Source organism: Antechinus flavipes, chromosome 2 (assembly GCF_016432865.1).
Source record: "Antechinus flavipes isolate AdamAnt ecotype Samford, QLD, Australia chromosome 2, AdamAnt_v2, whole genome shotgun sequence".
Classification (NCBI taxonomy): domain Eukaryota; kingdom Metazoa; phylum Chordata; class Mammalia; order Dasyuromorphia; family Dasyuridae; genus Antechinus; species Antechinus flavipes.
In genome coordinates this window covers 261,749,072-261,769,775 of record NC_067399.1, presented here as the reverse complement: position 1 = coordinate 261,769,775, position 20,704 = coordinate 261,749,072, and the positions used below count along the sequence as shown (strand labels likewise).

General features: G+C 35.7%; 1 protein-coding gene across 1 annotated transcript; it reads left to right on the top strand.

Moving 5' to 3' along the window:
* Window positions 1–19,036: 19,036 nt before the first annotated feature.
* On the top strand, window positions 19,037–19,972 carry LOC127552487 (olfactory receptor 11H4-like). The gene has a single exon (XM_051982991.1). It carries the CDS (start codon window positions 19,043–19,045, stop codon window positions 19,970–19,972), a length of 930 nt encoding a protein of 309 aa, XP_051838951.1. The 5' UTR covers window positions 19,037–19,042.
* Window positions 19,973–20,704: the final 732 nt, after the last annotated feature.

The window sequence follows — 20,704 nt, the reverse complement described above, 5'->3', positions numbered from 1 at the left end:
CTTTTCTTTGGGAGCTGATGAGCATGTATGTGAGCCCAACATCTGAAAGCTCAGAAGTGCAGAAAATAACAGACTTGCTCTATTTAGTGGCAAATCTGTTTTTAAACTTCTTGATGTGGGCAGCTAGGTGGTCCAGTAGATAGAACACCAGCCCTGAAGTCAGGAGAACCTGAGTTCAAATCTGATCTCAGAAACTTAATACTTCCCAGCAGTGTGATCCTGGGCAAGTCATTTATCCCCAATTGCTTCAGAATAAATAAATAAAATTTTTAAAAATAAACTTCTTGATCTTTAAACAAGAGCCTTTGAAACAAGGCTGCTCTCAGAAAACTCATAGGGATAGTTTCAGAATAAACAGTCACAAGTATGAATTTTACATGTGATTCCATCCTCTAATGACCTAAACAAGCATTAATTATGTGCTTGTTATTAACAAAATATAGGAGGAAATATTAAGATAAGTAGAAGACAATTGAGAAAAGAATCTGTTCCTACTAGCTTGAACATAATTCATTGAAATAAAGAGGGCATCAACTCAGGAAGGTTTCTTTTATCCATTCATGTACTGCCCATCCTGGTGCAACTGTTCCTCAGCTGAATGACATTAGTTAATGATTAATTGTCAGATGTAGATGATCTTGTCTATGTCAAAACAATATCGTTGATTCTTTACTATTTGGATTATCCCATTCTGTTTTGATATTAGCTTCTGACAAAAGACACATTTTTATACAATCAACTCATTCTATTTGTTCCTAACATCATTCACTGAAGTAGTATGGTTCTGGAAGTTAAAATAAAGAAACAACAGGGAAAAGACACATATATAGAAAGAGAGGTTTTTTTGTTTTGTTTTTTTAAATTAAGATCCATAGATAGATGGATAGATAGATAGATAGATAGATACACACACATATGTGCATATCCTTTAAATTAAGTCCCTGAAATAGATGGAAAGGTAGATATTGATATATGTGTGTGTGTCTATATTTGTGTATGTATGTTTCTATGTGTGTATCTACATATATACATATAAGCTTTATCTATATATCTCAAGCCTTGATTTAAAAGGACAATTGATAAACTCCCTTGAGTCCTTTGTTTATTTTTATTCTAAATTTTCTCATTCAATATTAAATTAATCAACAAGCAAATATTTTGGTATACCAAAAAAAACCTAAAAATTATTAATGAAATCATGAACTTCTATTGGGCCCAATTTTATGGTATATGAGTTAGCAGCTATGTCATATTTTTGGTAATGTAGCCTATATGCACCAAAAAGAATTAGGTAAACCTTCTCTAAATAATAATATAAATAAAATAATAAAAGTAAAGCCCTCTAAAATGAGAGTGTTTTTCTGAAGTATCTCTCAAAGTTTATCTTTCAGTTAAGGAAGAAAAGGGATATTTCACATATAAAGAATTCATTTGAATTTTTAAAAAATTAAACAATTAAAAGTTATGAAAACAAATTAAAAGGAAAATGGTCCCAGTTATCAAAGACGTTACAGTCTACTTTGGCTACAAATAAATACAAAGACCACTAAATATGAAGAATCCATACAGATTATGCTGAGTAATCGCAAAGGAAAGAAATTCTCAAAAACTGGGAGGATCCAAAAAGGCACTAGAACTCTTGTTAAAAGAAATTTTGACTTTATAAAACTATCTGCATAGCTAACTCTTTATTTCCCAAATTTGCCTTTCTCTTTTGAATCCTGTGTGTTCAACAGGTAGCAGAGATGAAATTATGACCTGTGCCACTAAACTTTCCAGGCACTATTTCTTTGTTTTGTTCAAATCCTTATAATCTTTAGAAATGCTTTCTGAGTTCCTTCTGGCATTATCATTTGTGGACACTTGAATTATCATGAGTAATAGCCTGTCTAACATTTCTTGCATATGTGACTAGGGAAAATAGTTTTTGGGTAAATAAATAGTATATTCTTTATTTCCTCAGTAGAGAATCACCTACCACCACTATACACCTCTTCTTCCTCTGACACTATGCAGTATATAATGTGTTAAAGAAAAACTAGCACCTCTAGTGTAAGAGTTTGCTGAGATTTTTTTCGGGGCTGCTCATTTATTCTCAGTGTCCAAGCAGTCACCCAGCTTTCACCTGTGGTACTAAGAAGCTGTAGCATGCACAGCAGCCACATCCTGATAAACTACTTCAGCAGACAGGCTCAATTAGATTAAGGATAACTGACAGGCCTCGAACTCATCACTGAGTTAGGAAGATGAATACACCAAGCTTATAAAGACTTCCCTCCAGCAAAATGAAAAGACAAAAATAATTTGTCCCAAAAGCAATGAAAATGGCTGAAACGGGTGCTATGGGAGCTTAGAACTGGTCAGATATCAGCTATCAAAATCATCCACTGTATCCCCTGCACTTGCAAATATTCTGACTTTTGTCTTGCAAGAGACTTAGATGACACTGAAAGAGAAACTGAGATTGAAATCCAATTCATATATAAGTCAAGACGTCATCCTGTTATGTCGCTGATACTCTTTGAAAATGAAGAATGAAACACAACAACTAGATTTTTTTATCTGGCAGCACCCATAGCTCCATATCCTCATTCCTTGAAAAACAAACAATTACTTTTTCTGAGATTCCAGCTGGATTCTCACCAAGATTATTTCTTTCTTTACTCCTAATTGTTTCTTTTTTTTCTTTCTTCTCTTAATGATATTATTCTGTTAATCTGAACCTTTGTGAAACTTTTCCTCTTTCCTGGCAAAGTATAGCCCTATATATAGGTTATACTGTATATAAAAGTATAGTCCTATATATAGGTTAACTGCTTGGGGAAGAGGATCTGCTTATATTTCTACAGATGGAGAAAGAATCAGATGGCTGACAATGAGACTGTCAAAAGGACTCTTAAAATCTTCAGAAATCATTGGATTTCCTAACACAAGATGAAACTGTTTTAGTTCCTGAAAAACCAGCAAGAATCATTGGATTCCCTGAGATGAAAAATTGTTGATGAGACTTTTGCAGTACTTCAGAGCTTACAGGAATTATTAGATTCCTGGCACATGAACTAATGGACAATGGATTCCTTATGGACTATTTCTAGGACTTATGGACATTTGCTCTCCTAGGCAAGAGAGAATATTTTCCATTTGGCTGGCTGGTGGCAGAAGAAGAGTTTTCAGAGGATAAAGCTACGAGTGGAGAGTTCAGTGGACAACTAGAATCATCTTCATCTCACACCACTGTAGTTGGTGGCTGAGCTCCTGCACTTCCCCCACTGAGACTAAGCTGGTCTGAAAGACTCACCAGAAAGCTAGCCGAGCCCCAAGTGAAGGAGACAAGAGATTCATTCCATCTCTGTGCTGGTTGGAGGCTGAAGAAAGCAGAGGCAGAGGCTAAAGGAAAAAACCCTTGGATTTGAAGACATTTGGAGGGAGCTCTTGGAACCAAGCAGAGACCTCTAAGCTAACTGGGCTATATTAGAGACAATAAAAGATCTGAACTGTTATCACTTGGCTGTGTTTTGAGAAGAAAAAGCTCACCACATTTTGGCGCCCAAACAGGGACCAAGCAGCAACCAAGCAGAGAGATAGACCTCTAAGCTAACTGGGCTATATTAGAGACAATAAAAGATCTGAACTTTTATCACCTGGCTGCATTTGGGAAGAAGATCACCACCCTGATAACCTTGAGAGTGCAGAAATAGTCCCTGAGTCTCTTTACCTTATAGGACAAAAATCAATTTGCTTTTTAAACCTAAATAGCAATCACTTGGCTATTGCAGAAATACAAATATTACATATTAAATTTCAGGCCATTCAAAATTGCCCCTACTGGCTATATTCACTGGATGTGAGATTCTTGGTCTTTGCCTTGGTCAACGCCACCTGCCACTTCACCAGGTCTGTACCCAATATTATTGGTCAAACATTCACCATAATCTTGGGGATAGGTATATCCTAGATTTCCATTCTCTAGCTACCGCAGCTTGAGAATGTTAAATGGTGTCCTTTTCAATTCTGAAATTGAGTACATGCAGAGGTCATTATCCCCCCAAACAAATATTGTAGCAAATTTTTTTTGGTTGGCTTTAAGGCTAAAGTTATTCATTTCCTTACCTTTTCAGAGTCTAATTAATAGTTTTTAAAAACATACCTTGTTTCTTTTCCCTTCCCTCACTGATGCCTTTACTTGGATTACCTGTCTTGGCTATCTCTTCATTCTTTTTGAGTTCTTTTTCTTCTCTATTTCTTCTTCCTTTCCTTCTTTTTCTTCAAATGATTCTCCTCCTTCTGTTTTACCTTTTTCTTCTTTAGTCCATCATCTTTTTCTTTCTTTCTACAGTCTTCTCAAGTCAATTCCTTGTATTGAGACTCTAGCTTACATGTTCCTTAGCAGAAATCTTGCTACTTAGCTTCTGAAATCTTCCCAAATTTGTCTTCCTCTCAGCCAATCTCTGGCTTTTTTTTCACAACTCCACACCCTCACAATTCCTAATATTTCTTCTTTCTCCTTCTTAAACTCAAGTTATCCTCCTTGGTCTTTCTCCTTTCACTAATTTCTCCCATAGAAGTTGAAAGGGGGATTATATTTGATTTGTTTCAATTTAATTTGTTTCAAAGCTCTTGGGGGAAAGGAAAAAACATACATTCTAAAATATTTAAAGCAGCTCTTCTTGTGGTAGCAATTACCTGGAAATTTTGAGTTTACCTGACAATTGAGAAATGACTGAAAAAGTGATATGTGATTGAGATGGAACAATACTGTGCTATAAGAAATTATAAGCTGATTGATTTTGGTTTTTTGATTTTTTATTCAATGGTTTTCTTACACTCAATTTCATTAACATCACCTATTTTTTTTATTTTATGTTTCAATTTGAAATGAGAAGAAAAAAAATTGCTATATACACAACTGACCCTAAAAGGGGTCTCAATATAAGACAATAAATTTTCATTTCAAGAAAATCTATATGATAAATATACTACATGCTGTTTTCACAGCTGCCCTGCTTTTCTTTGCTTCCTTTCTTGGGTTTTTTTGGTTTTTTCCTAGACTTGCCTGAGTTTAGAAAAATATAGAAAGACTTGTATGGCATAACAAAAAGTGAGAGAATATTATATACAGTAACAGTATCTTTGTTCAAAGAACAGTCAAATTATTCTAATTATTATAAATACTTAAATCAACCACAAAGGAGCTATAAAAGAAGATGCTATGATTCTCCAGAGAAAGACCTGATAAATAGAAGTATGCATGCTATGGTTTACATATATTTATAAATCTGTGTCAAATGGTGGCCCTCTCTAGTATGGAGTGAGGAGAAAAAAAGAGAGAGAGTTCAGAACTTAATATGTAGCACAAAAAAAATGAATTTTAAAAAAATTTAAAGATGTCAATGATAAAGATGAAGAAGTAATCATGCCATGGTGGGATAGAGTCCAATTTGGGGTTTGTCATAATCCCACTAATTTTTCACACTAGAAAGGAAGAGGGAAGAAAAGAAACACTAATCATGCACCTCCTATTTGCTAGACCCTGTGCTAAGTACTTTGCCAATATCTCATTTGATCATCACAATGCTAGGCTATTGAGATTTAAAGAAACTGAGACAGATAGAGTTTAAGTGGCTTACTCCCACTTGGTATCTGAGTATAGATTTGAACTTAGGTCTTCCTGACTTTAAATCTAGAATTCTATCCACTGGGTTACTCACCAACCAAGAAGAAACTATAACCAGATATAACTTATATTAGGAGTATAATGAATCTGTAAGGATATGATACTCTCCAGGATCCTACTGGGGGCACAATCTATTAGCAGATAGAAATGAAATAAATGAAAGCCATTTAGGTCAGGAAAGCATAGGGGATCTAGACATCAGTTCTAGTTCTATCACTAATAATTTGATCTTGGCAAGTAACTTAAAACCTCTGAGTCTCTCTAAAATGAGAGGTCAAACTAGTTGATATCTAAAGTGACTTCTTGCTCAAATTGCTATGATTTCATGTTTAGACATCAACTAGAGTAGTTGGATCAAACTCAAGTAAAACTAGAACTTACTGACTTAGAAAACCACAAATTAACATTATCTATGTTGTATTTTTTTTTTATTTTGTTAAACATTTCTCAATTATATGTAAACCTAACTTGGGTTTGTACTCCATTTTGTACAATTTGTACTCCAATTTATAATTGTACTCCATAAGTTTGATTCCTCTGATCTAAAGACTTCCTCTGATTATTTCCAGCTCAAAATTGTAAAATTCTAATATAAGTAGAGAAGTTGGCATGAACTTTTAGTGATTATGGCCGTGAAAATTCAACTACTATTTTGAAATTTCCCACAGGCAAAGTTATAGGATGACAACCTAATAAAATCATAATGGAACAGAACTTCTCTCTCTGTAGGGAAAAACAGGAATTGTAAAGTCCAAGCTAGCTCCCTGGAGGCCTCAGGATCAGCCAGAGTCAGGATAAGCAAAAGTCTTTGGTCTTCAGGGAGAGAAGTGAAGGAGATGGACAAAACTGCCAGGAGTTTTGCCAAGGATCCCTTGATTCTAGAATCCAGAATCTCCACACTTTTCTCCTCCTTATCCTGCAGCCAAGTGAAGTTCTCTTGCCTCTCTCACTCCAACCCCTAATCCTTCCTATGATTATCTGTATACACCAAACATCAAGACAGCATGGAACAGTAAGAAGGGCCATTTTTCCAAACACATGCTAATAGAATCGTTGTCTAATAGGTAATTATAATGCCTTAAGTGCTCAGTTGTCTGATTCAAGCTCATCTTTTAAGAGTTTCAGCCCTGTACATCTGCTTTCTTTTGTTTTACAACACAGGTGGTCACACCATCCCTGACTTCTCAGGGAGGTGAGAACCCCAAAAAGGAGGTGATCACATACTCCTGACTTCTCAGGAAAGGAAGTAACAACACCAAAAAGGAGGTGATTACCCCCCCCCAACTTCACAAGAAGAGAGGTGAAAGCACTAAAAAGGAGATGATCACACCCTACCTGAAAACCTGAAAAACACCAAAAGGAAGTGGGGAGTCAAGCCAGATATTGCTAGCAGGTTTCTGGGCTGAAGGGCCTTACTAGAAACAGGTATGCACAAACCCATCAGCATGGGAGGTATTACACAAGCACATAGTAATAAAGCACAGATTAGCAGTAATAACTCTCTCCACAGCCGATGCAGATTCAATGTGGTGTAACAAACAAGAATTGTACATGCAAGTAGTGGCATAACAAAAAATATAAATCAACATGGTATTGTAAAACATTTCCAGAAGTCCTAGAAGGAGAGTATGTAAATAACAATCACACATACACCTCCTTCAGCAGCCAAGAGATAGTACAAAACCAATCTATTTTCCATTACTTCACATGTCAGGGAATCCAATGATCCCTGCAAGCTTTTGAAGTCCTGCAACAGTCTTTTTATGTGTTAGGGAATCCAATGATTCCTGCAGATTTTGAAGTCTTGCAACAGTCTTACCATGTCTCAGAGAATCCAATGATTCCTGAGGTTTTTGAAGTCCTACAACAATCTTTTCATATCTTAGGGATTCCAATGATTCCTGAGGGTTTTGAAGTCCAGCAATTTTTGATGTCCATGAGTCAATCGCCATAACTGTCATGCTCTTTCACTGGTGGGTATAGTCAGCAATGGAACCACCCAGTGTTTCGTGGGTCTTCTCCTTCATTTCAAGGGTCTGTTCTGTCTCTCTCCAATGGACAAAGCAAATACAGCTCATTGGCACCCATCTGATTCCTTCTCCATTTGTAGAGATACAAGCCAACCCTCTCCCCCAAACAGTTAACCTATCTGGTCTCTTCCATTCACCACTTTCTGGATCTCTCCACATCACCTGGCGATTATCTAAAGATAGGGGTTATAAAATGATGTGTTATAAAACCTGTCTGCCAGAGTCAGTGCATCTTTGTCAAAAATCAAGAAGTTAATGGTATAAAGAGCTAAATTTAGAAGTTCTCTAGGGTTACTTGTGGCTCCCCCTTTCTTTTGTTTTTGGAGGAGTGTCTTCATATTTCTGTTTCTCCTCTACTACTGCCTGTCCTTGAGGATTAAAGGATATGCCAGTGTGTGTAAAATCTTATACTGTGCACAAAAGTGTGCAAAATGTTTAGAAGTATATGCAGGTCCATTATCTGTTTTTATGGCTTGTGGCACACCCATAATTGCAAATGCTTGTGTGAGGAATTCAGTGATCACTCGGGCTGTCTCTTTTGCTGCTGGTATTGCAGAAGTGAATCCCTAAAAGGTGTCTACCACAATGTGGATAAAAGACAGATGACCAAAAGATTTATAATGGGTCACATCCATTTGCCAAATTTCATTGGGTCTCAAAACATGAGAGTTCTTCCCTAGAGGGAGTGTAGGAGCGTGGAAAGGAAGGCAAGCTGTACAGGCTTTTACTAGGCTCCCAAGCTTCCTCTTTTGTTATTCCAAATTGTAAACATATAGCTTGAGCAGCCTGATGATATTTAGAATGAGATTCTTAAGCTTCTTGAAATAAAGGAGTATTGGCAAACATGGTTAAAAGCTATCTGTCTTTGAATTTCCATCAAAAATAGGACCTGGAAGTCCACCATGAGAATGGGCATGAAAGATATAAATCTTACCTGGATGCTTTCTCACTTGCTCTTGAAGTTCCTTAAAGAGCTGATATATATTGGAAGCTACGAATTTTATTTGGGCTGTGGAAATTCTTTGTACCACACCTAATGAATAGGTCGAATCAGATATTATATATAAATATCTCCTGGATAATAAGTAAGAGCTAGAATGATTGCATACAATTAATTCATTCTGCTGAGTGGACTGAAAAGGAGTTCTGACTACTCTCTTTATAGTTAAGTCATGAGAGTATACAGCACAAATATTATGTTTGAATGCATCTATAAAGATCATTGGTCTTTTAAGAGGAACTTTAGAAACCTTTTCTTCAAGAATCCATCACCAATTATGTAATAGTTTGATTATCTTTAATGAAGACCCATGTGTAAAATTTGGAGCTGTGGCTAATACAATTTGCCACTCTGGGATGGTTTCACAGCATACATTAATTTGTGCATTAGTATAAAAGCTGTATATCTTGTCAGGTCTTATCCCAGATAATTTGTACTGTTCACTTAATGGCCTTTAGTAAAATTCTAGCCACAAATACTGGGTAAGGAGTAAAGCTTTGTTCTGGTTGTGTTGGGAGGTTCACTCACTCTATCATACTGTCTCCTTAATGAAGGACTGCTGTGGGTGTTCTTTTGTAGCAAAAGCTGATAGTTCCAAGGGTTTCTGAGTGACTTTTTCAAACATTGGATAAAGCCAGTTCAACTTCTCTCAAAGCTTCTTGAGCTTCTTTTGTAAGATGGCACAGTGAGTTTAAAGCACTGTCTCCCCTTAAAATGTCATATAATGGTTGCAATTGGTAGGTGGTCAAGCCTAACACTGGTCGCATGCATTGGATATCTCCTATCAATTTCTGAAAATCATTTAAGGTGTTTAGCTTCTCTGTTCTTAAGGACAGTTTTTGTACTGTAAGCACCTTACAGTATACTTCATAACCTAAATATTGAAAAGGAGCATGTCTTTGAATTTTTTTCTGGAGCTATGTACAATTTGTAATTCCTTAGTGTCTCTATGGTCTTTTGTAGACATGCTTCTAACATTTGTTTCTTGGTTGCACATCCCAATATATCATCCATATAATGTAATAACATTACTTTTGGAAATGTTTTCCTTACTGAAATAAGAGTAGCAGCAACACACATTTGACATGTAGTAGGGCTGTTTTTCATTCCCTGTGGCAAAACTGTCCATTCATATCTTTTATAAGGCTCAGCTAAGTTAACGCTGGGCACCAAAAAGGCAAATCTTTTCATATCCTCCTTATCTAGAGGGATAGAATAAAAACCATCCTTAATGTCTATATCCCAAAGAGGCCATTCTCTAGGCAACTGAGTAGGAGATAGAAGTCCAGATTGAAGATTCCTATAGTTTCCATCTATTCATTTACTTTTCTTAAATCAGTCAATATCCTCCATTTTCCAGATTTCTTTCTTACAACAAATACTGGGGACTTCCAAGGACTTAGAGAAAGTTGTTAGTGTCCTTGGTCAAGTTGTTCCTGCACTATATCTAATAAGGCCGGAATTTTATTGTTAGCTAAGGGCCACTGTTCTATCCACACTTGTGTATCAGTTTTCCATTGGATAGGAACAGGTGAAAGTGTTGGCAGGCCTTCAACAGCAGCCCTGCTTAAAAAACCAAAGTACTCATTTGTAATCCTAATTGTTGTAAAAAAAAAAAAAATTGTTGTAAAAAAATTGTTGTTAAAAAATTGTTGTAAAAAAAAAATCTCTTCCCCACAGATTGATGGGGATTTTTTCAACTATAAAAGGAGTAAAAACATCTGTTTTGCCTTCAAAAGTCCATCTCAAAGGGATAACACTAACTTCAACAGCTATTGAGCTTCCTATATCAGACATGTAAGTGTCTGTCTTAATCTTTAGCCAATGACCGGGCCAGCTGGCATCTCTAATGACTGTACGATCTGCACCTATGTCTCCCAATCCTTCTAATAGTAACTATGTATATAGTGAGCATAGGATGGTCATCTGCCATAGCTGCTGTCTAGAATATTCCTGGATTCTGTTGTTTGGAGTCAGGATCTGAGCAGCTATCACCAGATTGCCTATTAGGAGTCTGTATCAGTAAACCTGATGCTACTACTTCTCTTGGTTGATAAGTCACAAATTGTCTACCTGTATTAGTGATTGGAATATTATCTACACATTCCCCAGTTTCCCACATCAGTGTATGGATGAACTCTGTTTTATAAATTTTGTAAGTACTCTCAGGAAGTGAAATGGTCAAGCCTACTGTGCTTAGAGGCAAAGGATCTGTAGGTTGGAGAGGAACATATTTTGTTGGAATCTTTACAAACTGCTAACTCATTAGAGTTGATAGATTATTGATCTGATCTTACAAGGAGATGTTTTGGGCCAGAGCCTGAAACAAGGTACTAAGTAGAACTAATTGATACAATTATGTTCTTGTGTTCACACTTTTACTCATTGGAGTTCACACGTTTGGGAGATTTCAGGGTTTAGTATGAGATATCCGAATTCACACTTCCCTTGAAGCTCTTAGGGCCAGAGAGAATGCTGGGAGATATCCCACAATCCCACTCTCTCATATATAAGAAACAGACAGAGGCTCTCTGGGAGAGTTCAGCTGAATTAGATTGAGAGGAGAGCATCAAGTGAGATCAGCCAGAAGCCCTCTCTCGGAAGAGAGTTACTTTGGAACATTGACTGGGGTCGGAGAGGAGCACTCTGGGAAGAAGCCCACAAATCCTCTCTCCAAGACAAGAGAGATTCATTTCATTTTCCACTTGGCTGGCTGGAGGCTGAAGAAAGCAGAGGCAGAAGCAAAGGACAATCTGCAAGAGCTCTTGGAACCAAGCAAAGAGATAGGCCTCAACTAACTAGGCTATTTTGGAAGGAGAAAATAAACATTTGCATTTTTACCAGCTGGCTGCATTTTGGAGTGATCTTTCAACTGCAACTAAGGTTGCCTCCAGAAAACCTCCCCGAGAAATCTGCTTTCTCCCAGAGAGAACCAATTATATTGTTTTAAAAGAAGACAATCACTGCAATATTTTACCTCTCCAGAGGGTATCTCAGTTGTCCCAGCTACATACAACTCTATTCTCCCCAATTGTAATCCCTTTCTCCCATCAGGTTGCTTCCTGGCTGGTTGATTGTGTAATCCCTTTCTCCCATCAGATTGCTTCCTGGCTGATTGGTCATGTCTGGGTATTGAACTTCGAAAGGCTCTCTGGATGTAGACATTGGCTGGCATCATGCCCCAAGTATTTTTTGCCTTGGACCCTGGACCTCTCATCCTATTTCCCTGAATCAATCTACATTCTGATGGAATGGAATGGCCCAATGGAAACCTCTGTTGCATTTTGGACATGGGGTTTGGGGTCTTGTTCTCTCACCCTATTTTCTCACTCTGTCTTTTTGCCAACATTGAGCTTTCTGATGCCCTACTTTATCACATTGAAAGCATTGATGAGTTATTTTGACTTTTATAAATACCCAAATTAACTACTAAGCACCTATGAAAGAAAACACTATCTACACTCAGAGAAAGACATGATAAATAGAAGTGTATATAGGATGATTTTACACACAGAGAGACACATATGCACTGATATTTTTTATATGTATTTGTATCAAATGGTAATCATCAGAAGGGAGTGGGGAGAAGAAAAAAACAGTTACTTGATAACTTTAATATATATTTAAAAGGAATAACTCGTTGGACATAATAGATTTGCAGCATCATGTACAATCATTTTTATCATATTCTAGTCTGTTATAGAAATGCTTGTTTTATTTCATAAGTTTATAAAAAATAAATTTAAAAAGAGGAGATAAACAAATAAGTAAGCTATAAAAGAGAAAAACAGGTAGAATAACCTCAGGATTAGGAAAGGTCCGGGCATCTTTGCTAGACAATAGGCTGTGATGAGCCAGAAAAATTCAGCAGCTAGCTATAATCAGTCAATTATAGATTTCTTTTAAATTTTCCCTCATATTGAAGATGCATAACCAGCAAATACAAGGAGATAAAGTGAAAGACTCAGATTTTATTTGAATTGAAGCAAAACATTTCTGATGATTTGGGTCCCAAAATCTATTCTCTTCTGGCATATCCTGCCAATATGACTTCCTTCCTTTAAGGAAAGATATCTAGGGGAACTTAGATTATGTATTTCCCTAAGTATTATCTGAATATATGAGTTTTTGGTCAAAATGTGTTGAACTGGACACAGTATTTTAGGTAATGTTTCAATTATTTTGGCTTCAGGCTCCACTGAAACCTCAAAATTACATTCTGAAGATTTTTTTTTCCATTTAGGTGTGTTAGATAAGCTATCATCCAGAAAAATGCTTTGAATACTCACAAGGATAAAGAATTAGAAGCAAAGAATATAAAAAATTGAAAGGACTTTGGAGATCATCAAGTTAGTTGCACTTTCTTCAATAAAGTTAATCGCTCTTTAGGCATTAAAGATTTTTGTACAGTAGAGTAACAGCCTCTATAGAACAGATTTTTTTTCCGTAAAAGACTAGAAGTAAAAAGACAAGTTAAGAAGGAATTACAGGAGTCCAAAGATGAAGACCTGAATTGCAGGTGATAATGGAAATGGGGAGTGGGGGAGAATAGAAGTTATAGGGAAAAAAAGAATGATAAATATCCCATCCATAAATGATTTGATTATATTTGTTATTGTTCTCTACTTATATCCCCACTTGTCATGAACCCATTTGTTGTTTTCTTAGCAAAGATACTAAAGTGATTGACCATTTAAAACTCTACCTCATTTTGCAGATGAGAAAACTGAGGCAAGCAGGTTTAAGTGACTTGCCCAAGGTCACACAACTAGTAAATAAGGCCAAACTTGAATTAAAAAAAAAAAAGTTACATGATTCCTGACCCAGAACTTTATCCACCATTACCTGATTGATATCTATAAAATGATACTAGTTACTTAATTAGAAGAAATACCATGATATAGGTTGGATTAACTAAATTTTATGTAAAAGGTGTGTTTTTTAATTACATATTCAACATGGTTTGGCAGAAATGAAGAATAAGAAATAAAGAAATTAGTTTTAGAGTTTATAACTTGAATTTTGTGGGAAACAATTAATGATATAAATTTGTACTTCAAGAGAAGCCATAAAAAATTTCTGAAACAGATTTAGGTCATTAGAAGACAGAAGTAAATGAGGCAAACATTTCATCAGGCCTGTGGATCATTAATCTTTTCCTTATTCCTAAGAGATGTTTTCCCAGTAGACTGTTCCCCTTTACAAAAATGAAAATTTTCCTGAGATTCACCAATACAGGTCTCCAAACTTTTATCTACTTCATTGTATCTACTTATACCTAAGAATCAAATTGGTCACCCAAATTAGGGGTGGGGAGGAGATAATAATGCAGAAGGTACACTTAAAGAAGCAACTAATAATGCCTGAAAAGAAAACTGAGACTTCAAAAAGATAATTTAGATGAACCATAAATTATTTTGTGGGAAACTCACTCTCTGTATCTCCACACACTCTTTTAAATTACCTTCATCAGGGATCAGATTCCAAGAGTTTTTGCCTATTAATTGATTAAAAATAAACATGACATACCACTCACCTGACAACTACATCTACTTGACTAATTAGGGGAGTTGTCCAGGAGAGTGACTCAGATGTTTAAGAGATTTTTTCTTCAATCCAGATTAGAAATGACAACTACCAAGTAAAGGCACCATCTAAGCTAGTGATCATCTGATCATTGTTTTTCTGGTTTTTTTCTATAAACTAATTATTAAAAAGAACCCAGAATACTCTGCTCCTGTACAAAATATTCTGTCCTGCATCAGAGTTAAGAAAAAAAAAAGTTCCCAAGGTAATGAAATTATTAGTACAGAGATTTTAAGATATTGAGTGACAGTTAAGTGCGGATACAAGATCAAAGGGAAGACTGATGAAGTACAGAATCCAGAGGACTGAGTTACAGGTGAGTGGATAAATAAATTAGAATGTCTCTTCTCAACTCTTTTTATGACTATTTGAGAGGAGACCATAGTGGGTAGCAACCTTCTCATTATATACATACACGTATCTATACATTTCTGCCCAGGAAAATTTGAGGTATACTTTCTAAAAGGCTGACATGCTTTGAAAACTACAGTTTTTATGTATCAAGCAGAAAAAATATGCAGAACACTTATATAAATAAGGACAGTTAGAGTAGGGTTTGATTCCATTTGGAAATTGATACTCTCGATTGTCCTTCAAACAGAGATCCCCAACAAGATATTGCTAATATTGAGTATTCATTCAAAAGTCCATGAGTGATCCTCAGCATTAGAATTCTCTCATCTTCCTGCATGAAATCATTAGACATAGTTCATAAAATATAAAGAAAATGTGTTGAAACTTAGTGCAGAACACATCATTAAGAGGCTGTGTTATATACAGTACTCAGTAAGTGACTTTGCAGGATTCTATGATGCATTCAATTTATGTTTTAGTAATATTCCCTCCAAAATGACTTCCTGTCCTGTTTTATAGTTTCAAGTACAAGTTTCCCCTTTGCCCATTTACCTCTCCAAACATTGCCTTTCTTGAATGTTTATCTTTCCCCCTGCCCACCCCAGATTAAATTGCTCCTAGTTTTGGAAGCTCTAAAAAAAAAGAACTCTAGTCAGCCCATTCAGCTTTTTCTATAAGAAATCATGTGATATATACATTTGTAGAGAGAATACACTTAATTTTGAGCACCCACTTAGAAAGATATCTTTTATATTTCTAAATAAAATGATAAGAAAGAATAGGATTTCAAGAACAGTCTTAAGAAGGAATGACTCTATCAGGGAAAAAAAGCAGCATGCCTCAAGACAACAAGTTGAATAAAAGTGCTAGGCATGTGCAAATAGAGGTGATAATCAGTTTGAGTCACAAAATAGAATGCATATAAGAGAGCAAATATTCTGAGAAATGTTTACAAATTTTGGGGAAGGGGAATATAGGCATAATACCCCTTTAGCTTAAATAACATCATTAACATTTCTTCTATTAGAATTTTAAGTCTAGACTATCAACAAAATATTACATCAAGTTCTGATTAATATTGTTTGCTGATTTCCTAAGTGTTAATGCTGTCACTAAAAACTGAACTATTCTCTAATCTGGTTCCAGCACATCACTGTGAGTAAAAGATAAAGCTCTTGCTAGAACAATGAAATGGTAACCCTAATTTTCATCTTGTGATCAGGAACCTAGCTCGTATAGTTACAGGATCATGAGAATACCCTGATACCTGTGCTAGGCAATAGTCATTGATAAACCAAAAAATTGATGATTAATTTCTACTGCCCCTCACAATAATACAAATATATAGGAAGGAGAGAGAGAAAGAGACAGACAGAGATAGAAACAGACAGAGATAGAGAGAAAGTGATTTTGAAATTGTTTTGAGATAAGATAATATATTGTTGGTACATTGGTTCCTAAAGTCTATTCCCTTTTGTATATGTTTTCAGATACTTCCTGGAGCATGATTTCCTTCCAAAGAAAGGGAATTAACATTTATATGATGTATAATATCTGCCAGGGAATTATCTAAGAGCTTCTTTAAAATATCATATCATTTGATCCTCACAACAGCCCTGCAAGTTGAGTACTATTCTTATTTAACATTTTATAGTTGAAGAAATTGAGACAGAAAGCAGCTGAATGATTTGTTCATCAACCTATAGATAACAAATGTCCCAGGCAGAATTTAAACTGATCTCTTCCTCACTCTAGACCTAACATTCTGTTTAATGAGTCATCAGCTATCTTTGAAGGTAAGATATCCAGATAAGCAAATACTGTGTGATCCCTAGATTGTTTCCTGAATCATGACTTTTTGTCAAAGTGTGCTGATCTAGGCCCACTTAACACAGTAGGTAATTCTCTTTCAGTAACTGTGGCTTCAGGCTCTGCAGAAATTTGAGATATATATTCTTGGTCCATTTCTTTCTTTCTGGTGTTTCAGTCATATGGCATCCTAAAAACTAGATTGGGCTTTGAAAACCAAAAGGGATAAGGAATTCAAAAGCATAGAATGTACTAACTGTCAAAGACTTTGGGAAGCAAGTCACTTGAACTTTATTATTATTATTATCCTTTAGGCAATAGCATAATACAATAGAATTGATTGGGGTTGAGACAACAGGCAGCTAGAGAAGTAAAGAAATAATTATAGTCTAAATAAAGCAAAAGATAATGAAGGCCTGTACTACTAAGGTGGTGTTGTAAATAGCAAAAGAAATGCAGAACTTATAAAGGGTGGGAGTGGAGAGAATGAGTATTTGTTATGTAATATTCCATCCAAAAAATGATCTAGGAGTATTAGTGAACTGCAACCTCAAAGGATTGATAGAGTGATAATTAAAAGTTACTCAATCAATATGGTACTGAATCAAAAGAGGCATAGTGAACAGAAATTATTGTGTAAAATTTAAAGCCTTCCCTGGGCAGATCATCTCTGAAATAGTAGGATTAGTTCTTGGTGGTGCATATTAGAAAATAACCTAGAGAGCACCAGAGAAAGGATAATCACCATGATGGTAAAGGACCTAAGATTAAACATCTTGCCAAAGATTGTTCAATGGTATCAAGAATGTTAAGCCAGACAAAGAAAGTGCTTGAGGGGCTATCACTGGTAAAAGGGACCAAATTTGTTCTCTTTGGATGGAGAGGTTAGAACAAGAAGCATGGGCAAAGTCCCTAAGACCAAACTTAAACCTGCCTTTCATTAGACATTTACTATTGGTATTATCCATAAAGTAGGTTGGACAATCTCATGAGAGAAGAGGATCTGCCTTGTTGCCAGTCTTTAAGCAAAGTATGAATAACCACATGTCATGTATATTGTAGAGGATCTTCATATTCACATATGGGTTAAATCATTAGATTCAAATTCACATAGAACTGTGGTCATAGAATCATATAGAAGGATTCCTATGTTTACATATTAATTGGGGAGGAAAACACAAATTAACATTATCTGTTGTATCATATTTTTCTTTATTTGTTAAATGTTTTATATTTTTATCTGGCTCCTTTCAAATTCAGGAAAATGGTAAGACTTATATAACCCAAGAGCTGTCTAATGGACACCTCTGGACTGATTCTATTAGAATGGCCCTGTGATCTCTTCCAACTCTGAGAGTCTGTGATTTGGTGGTATCTACTTCATACATAAGTTTTCAGAAATAATTTTCTGCAAAGTGTCATATACTTTATCAATTATCAAGATATTATAAGGGATAGATTTAATCATTAGGAGAAAATTCTGATTAAGCATTAGTGATTTGAAACATGTATACAGTTGTACTATGATTCATTATCTTTTAATTTATCATTATCAAAAGTCTATAGGAGACTTATTAACAAAGTATCCACACCTGTAATAAAAATGTATTGATTTGCTCTATTTTTAATATGCATTAGCTACATGAATCAGCATGACTTGCTGCAAAGAATGCTGGATTCAAGATGAAGACTGGAATTGAAATTCTGCCACCAATGTTACTACCTCAATAACATTGATAAGTAAACTTATAACTCAGAGCCCTAGTTAACTCATCTGCAAATTCAGAATAATACTATCTATGACATCTAACTATAAGAACTATTGTACATGTCAAATGAGCTATAAAGTGTTATATAATATTTAGCTATTGTTATGACATTAAATCAAAATTCTAATACATATAATGACCTTAAACTAGGAATTAGTTTTTATCTTTCCATTCAGATTAGACCAACTGCTGCAAACTAAAATAGCATTAAAATATCACTTACTGATATTTCAGAAAAGAGGCCTTAACATTACTTCAAAGAGTTAAGGAAAGACAGAAAATGTTTTATAGTATAGAAAGAACCACAAGTAACAAATTCTGAGAATTGGACTTTTTGGTATTGAATCCTACATTTATTAAAAGTTTTCTTCAAATGATACGTCTTCCGTAAATACCTAAAAAGTTGCTATGACTTTATTGGATGAGTGAAAAGGAAATCCAACAGTCTGTTCTCTGTAGGTACCTGAATCTTGGGTACCGTACTAAACAAGGAAAGATGGCCACTGGAAGTCTGAATTGGAGGATCAAATTATATTTGCTCAGCCCAGTTTTGTTCCAAAGAAAGCATTAATAAAATTATTCCTTTTTTTTTCTTGAATAGGGCACCAAAAACACTGAAGTCTGAGGAAATTCGAAAAATAGAGAAATTGTGGGCTCGAGAGCAAGACAGGATTATTATATACTGATTTGCATATGATAAGGTATTTACTTTATAAATCCTACAAAGTCCTCATTAAACCTTGTCATAATAATGGATAAAATGCAAAAACATTGCATTGATGTGATGATTTTTTCTATCTCTTCCACAGCTCAGAATTCAATGAATAAGTCAAGAGCACACACTGTGACTGAATTTGTTATCTTGGGCTTTGGTGGTAGCTGGGAGACACGAATCTTACTCTTTTCTCTGTTCTTCATGATCTATATCCTGACCATGATGGGGAATGGGGCCATCATGTGTGCAGTGAAGTGGGACCAGAGGCTCCACACACCGATGTATATCCTCTTAGGAAACTTTGCCTTTCTGGAATTCTGGTATATAAATTCCACTGTGCCCAACATTTTAGGAAACCTCCTCTCAGAAACCAAAACCATCTCATTTGTTGGCTGTATCATCCAGTTCTATTTCTTTACCTCCCTGGCAGCAACTGAAGTCATTTTCCTGTGTATCATGGCTTATGATCGTTATCTTGCCATCTGCCGCCCACTACACTACCCAACAATCATGACCATAAAACGCTGTTACACTTTGATATCTGGGTGCTGGATGTTTGGCTTATTAAGTTATTTTCCATCTACTATCCAGCTCTCTCAGCTATCATTCTGTGGTCCCAACATCATTGACCACTTTCTTTGTGACATGGATCCAATTATAGCTCTATCATGCTCCCCAGCTCCTGTCACTGAAATTCTATTCTATATTCTCAACTCCCTCATTCTCTTCCTCCCCGTACTCTACATCCTTGGATCTTACATCCTTCTCCTAAGAGCTGTGCTACAAGTTCCCTCAGCTGCTGGCAGGCGTAAGGCTTTCTCCACATGTGGATCCCATCTGGCTGTTGTCTGTCTCTTCTTTGGGAGCCTTATGATCATGTATGTGAGCCCAACAGCTGAGAACTCAGAAGTACAGAAGATAATAACCTTGTTCTATTCAGTTGTGACACCATTTTTAAATCCCCTGATCTATAGCCTCCGTAACAAAGAGATGAAGGTAGCCTTCAAAAAAGTCATGAGGATTGCTTCAGAATAAACAAAGTCACATATACAAATTTTACATGTGGTTCTACAATCTAATTACAGATAACTAAATTCCACAAATATTGATTACATGCTTTCTGTTGGCAAAACACTGAAGGAAATAGCAAGCTGAATAAAAGATAATTGAGAGACAACAGTTTCCTACTGCTACTAAATGTTATACTTCAGGGTGAATTGAAAACATTTTCTCAGGATGATTCCTCATTCTTTCATGTACTGCATGTCATGGTCCATCTAAATCTCAACTCCATAACAGTAAAAATCAGGTGAACATTTAATCTGTCAGTCTCTACTCTAAATTCTACATTGAGTATCAAAAGAGTTCCCTTTGAGTCAGAGAACAGCAGCCATGTGCTTGCAATCCCTTTTTATTCAAAAAAAAAAAAAAATTATGTGACCCTGCATAGTTAAGTATATAAAATAGTATACAAACCAAACATTTACTGCTAATAAATTATAATTTCATGATCCTCATATTCAGTTACAAGACCCCATATGGGATCTCAACCCACAATTTAAGAAGGTGGGTTTTATTGGATTAAGCTTGTGTCTATTGAGCTCTTCTTATTACCTATCGGATCAAAACAGGTTTCCCTGTGATCTACCATAATCCTTTTCAAGATTTCCAGAGAACAGGAGGCATAAAGGCCATCTGATCAAGTGGATCCCATCTATACCATAAGCAACTTATCTCTGTAATCAGCACACCCATCACCATCATCAT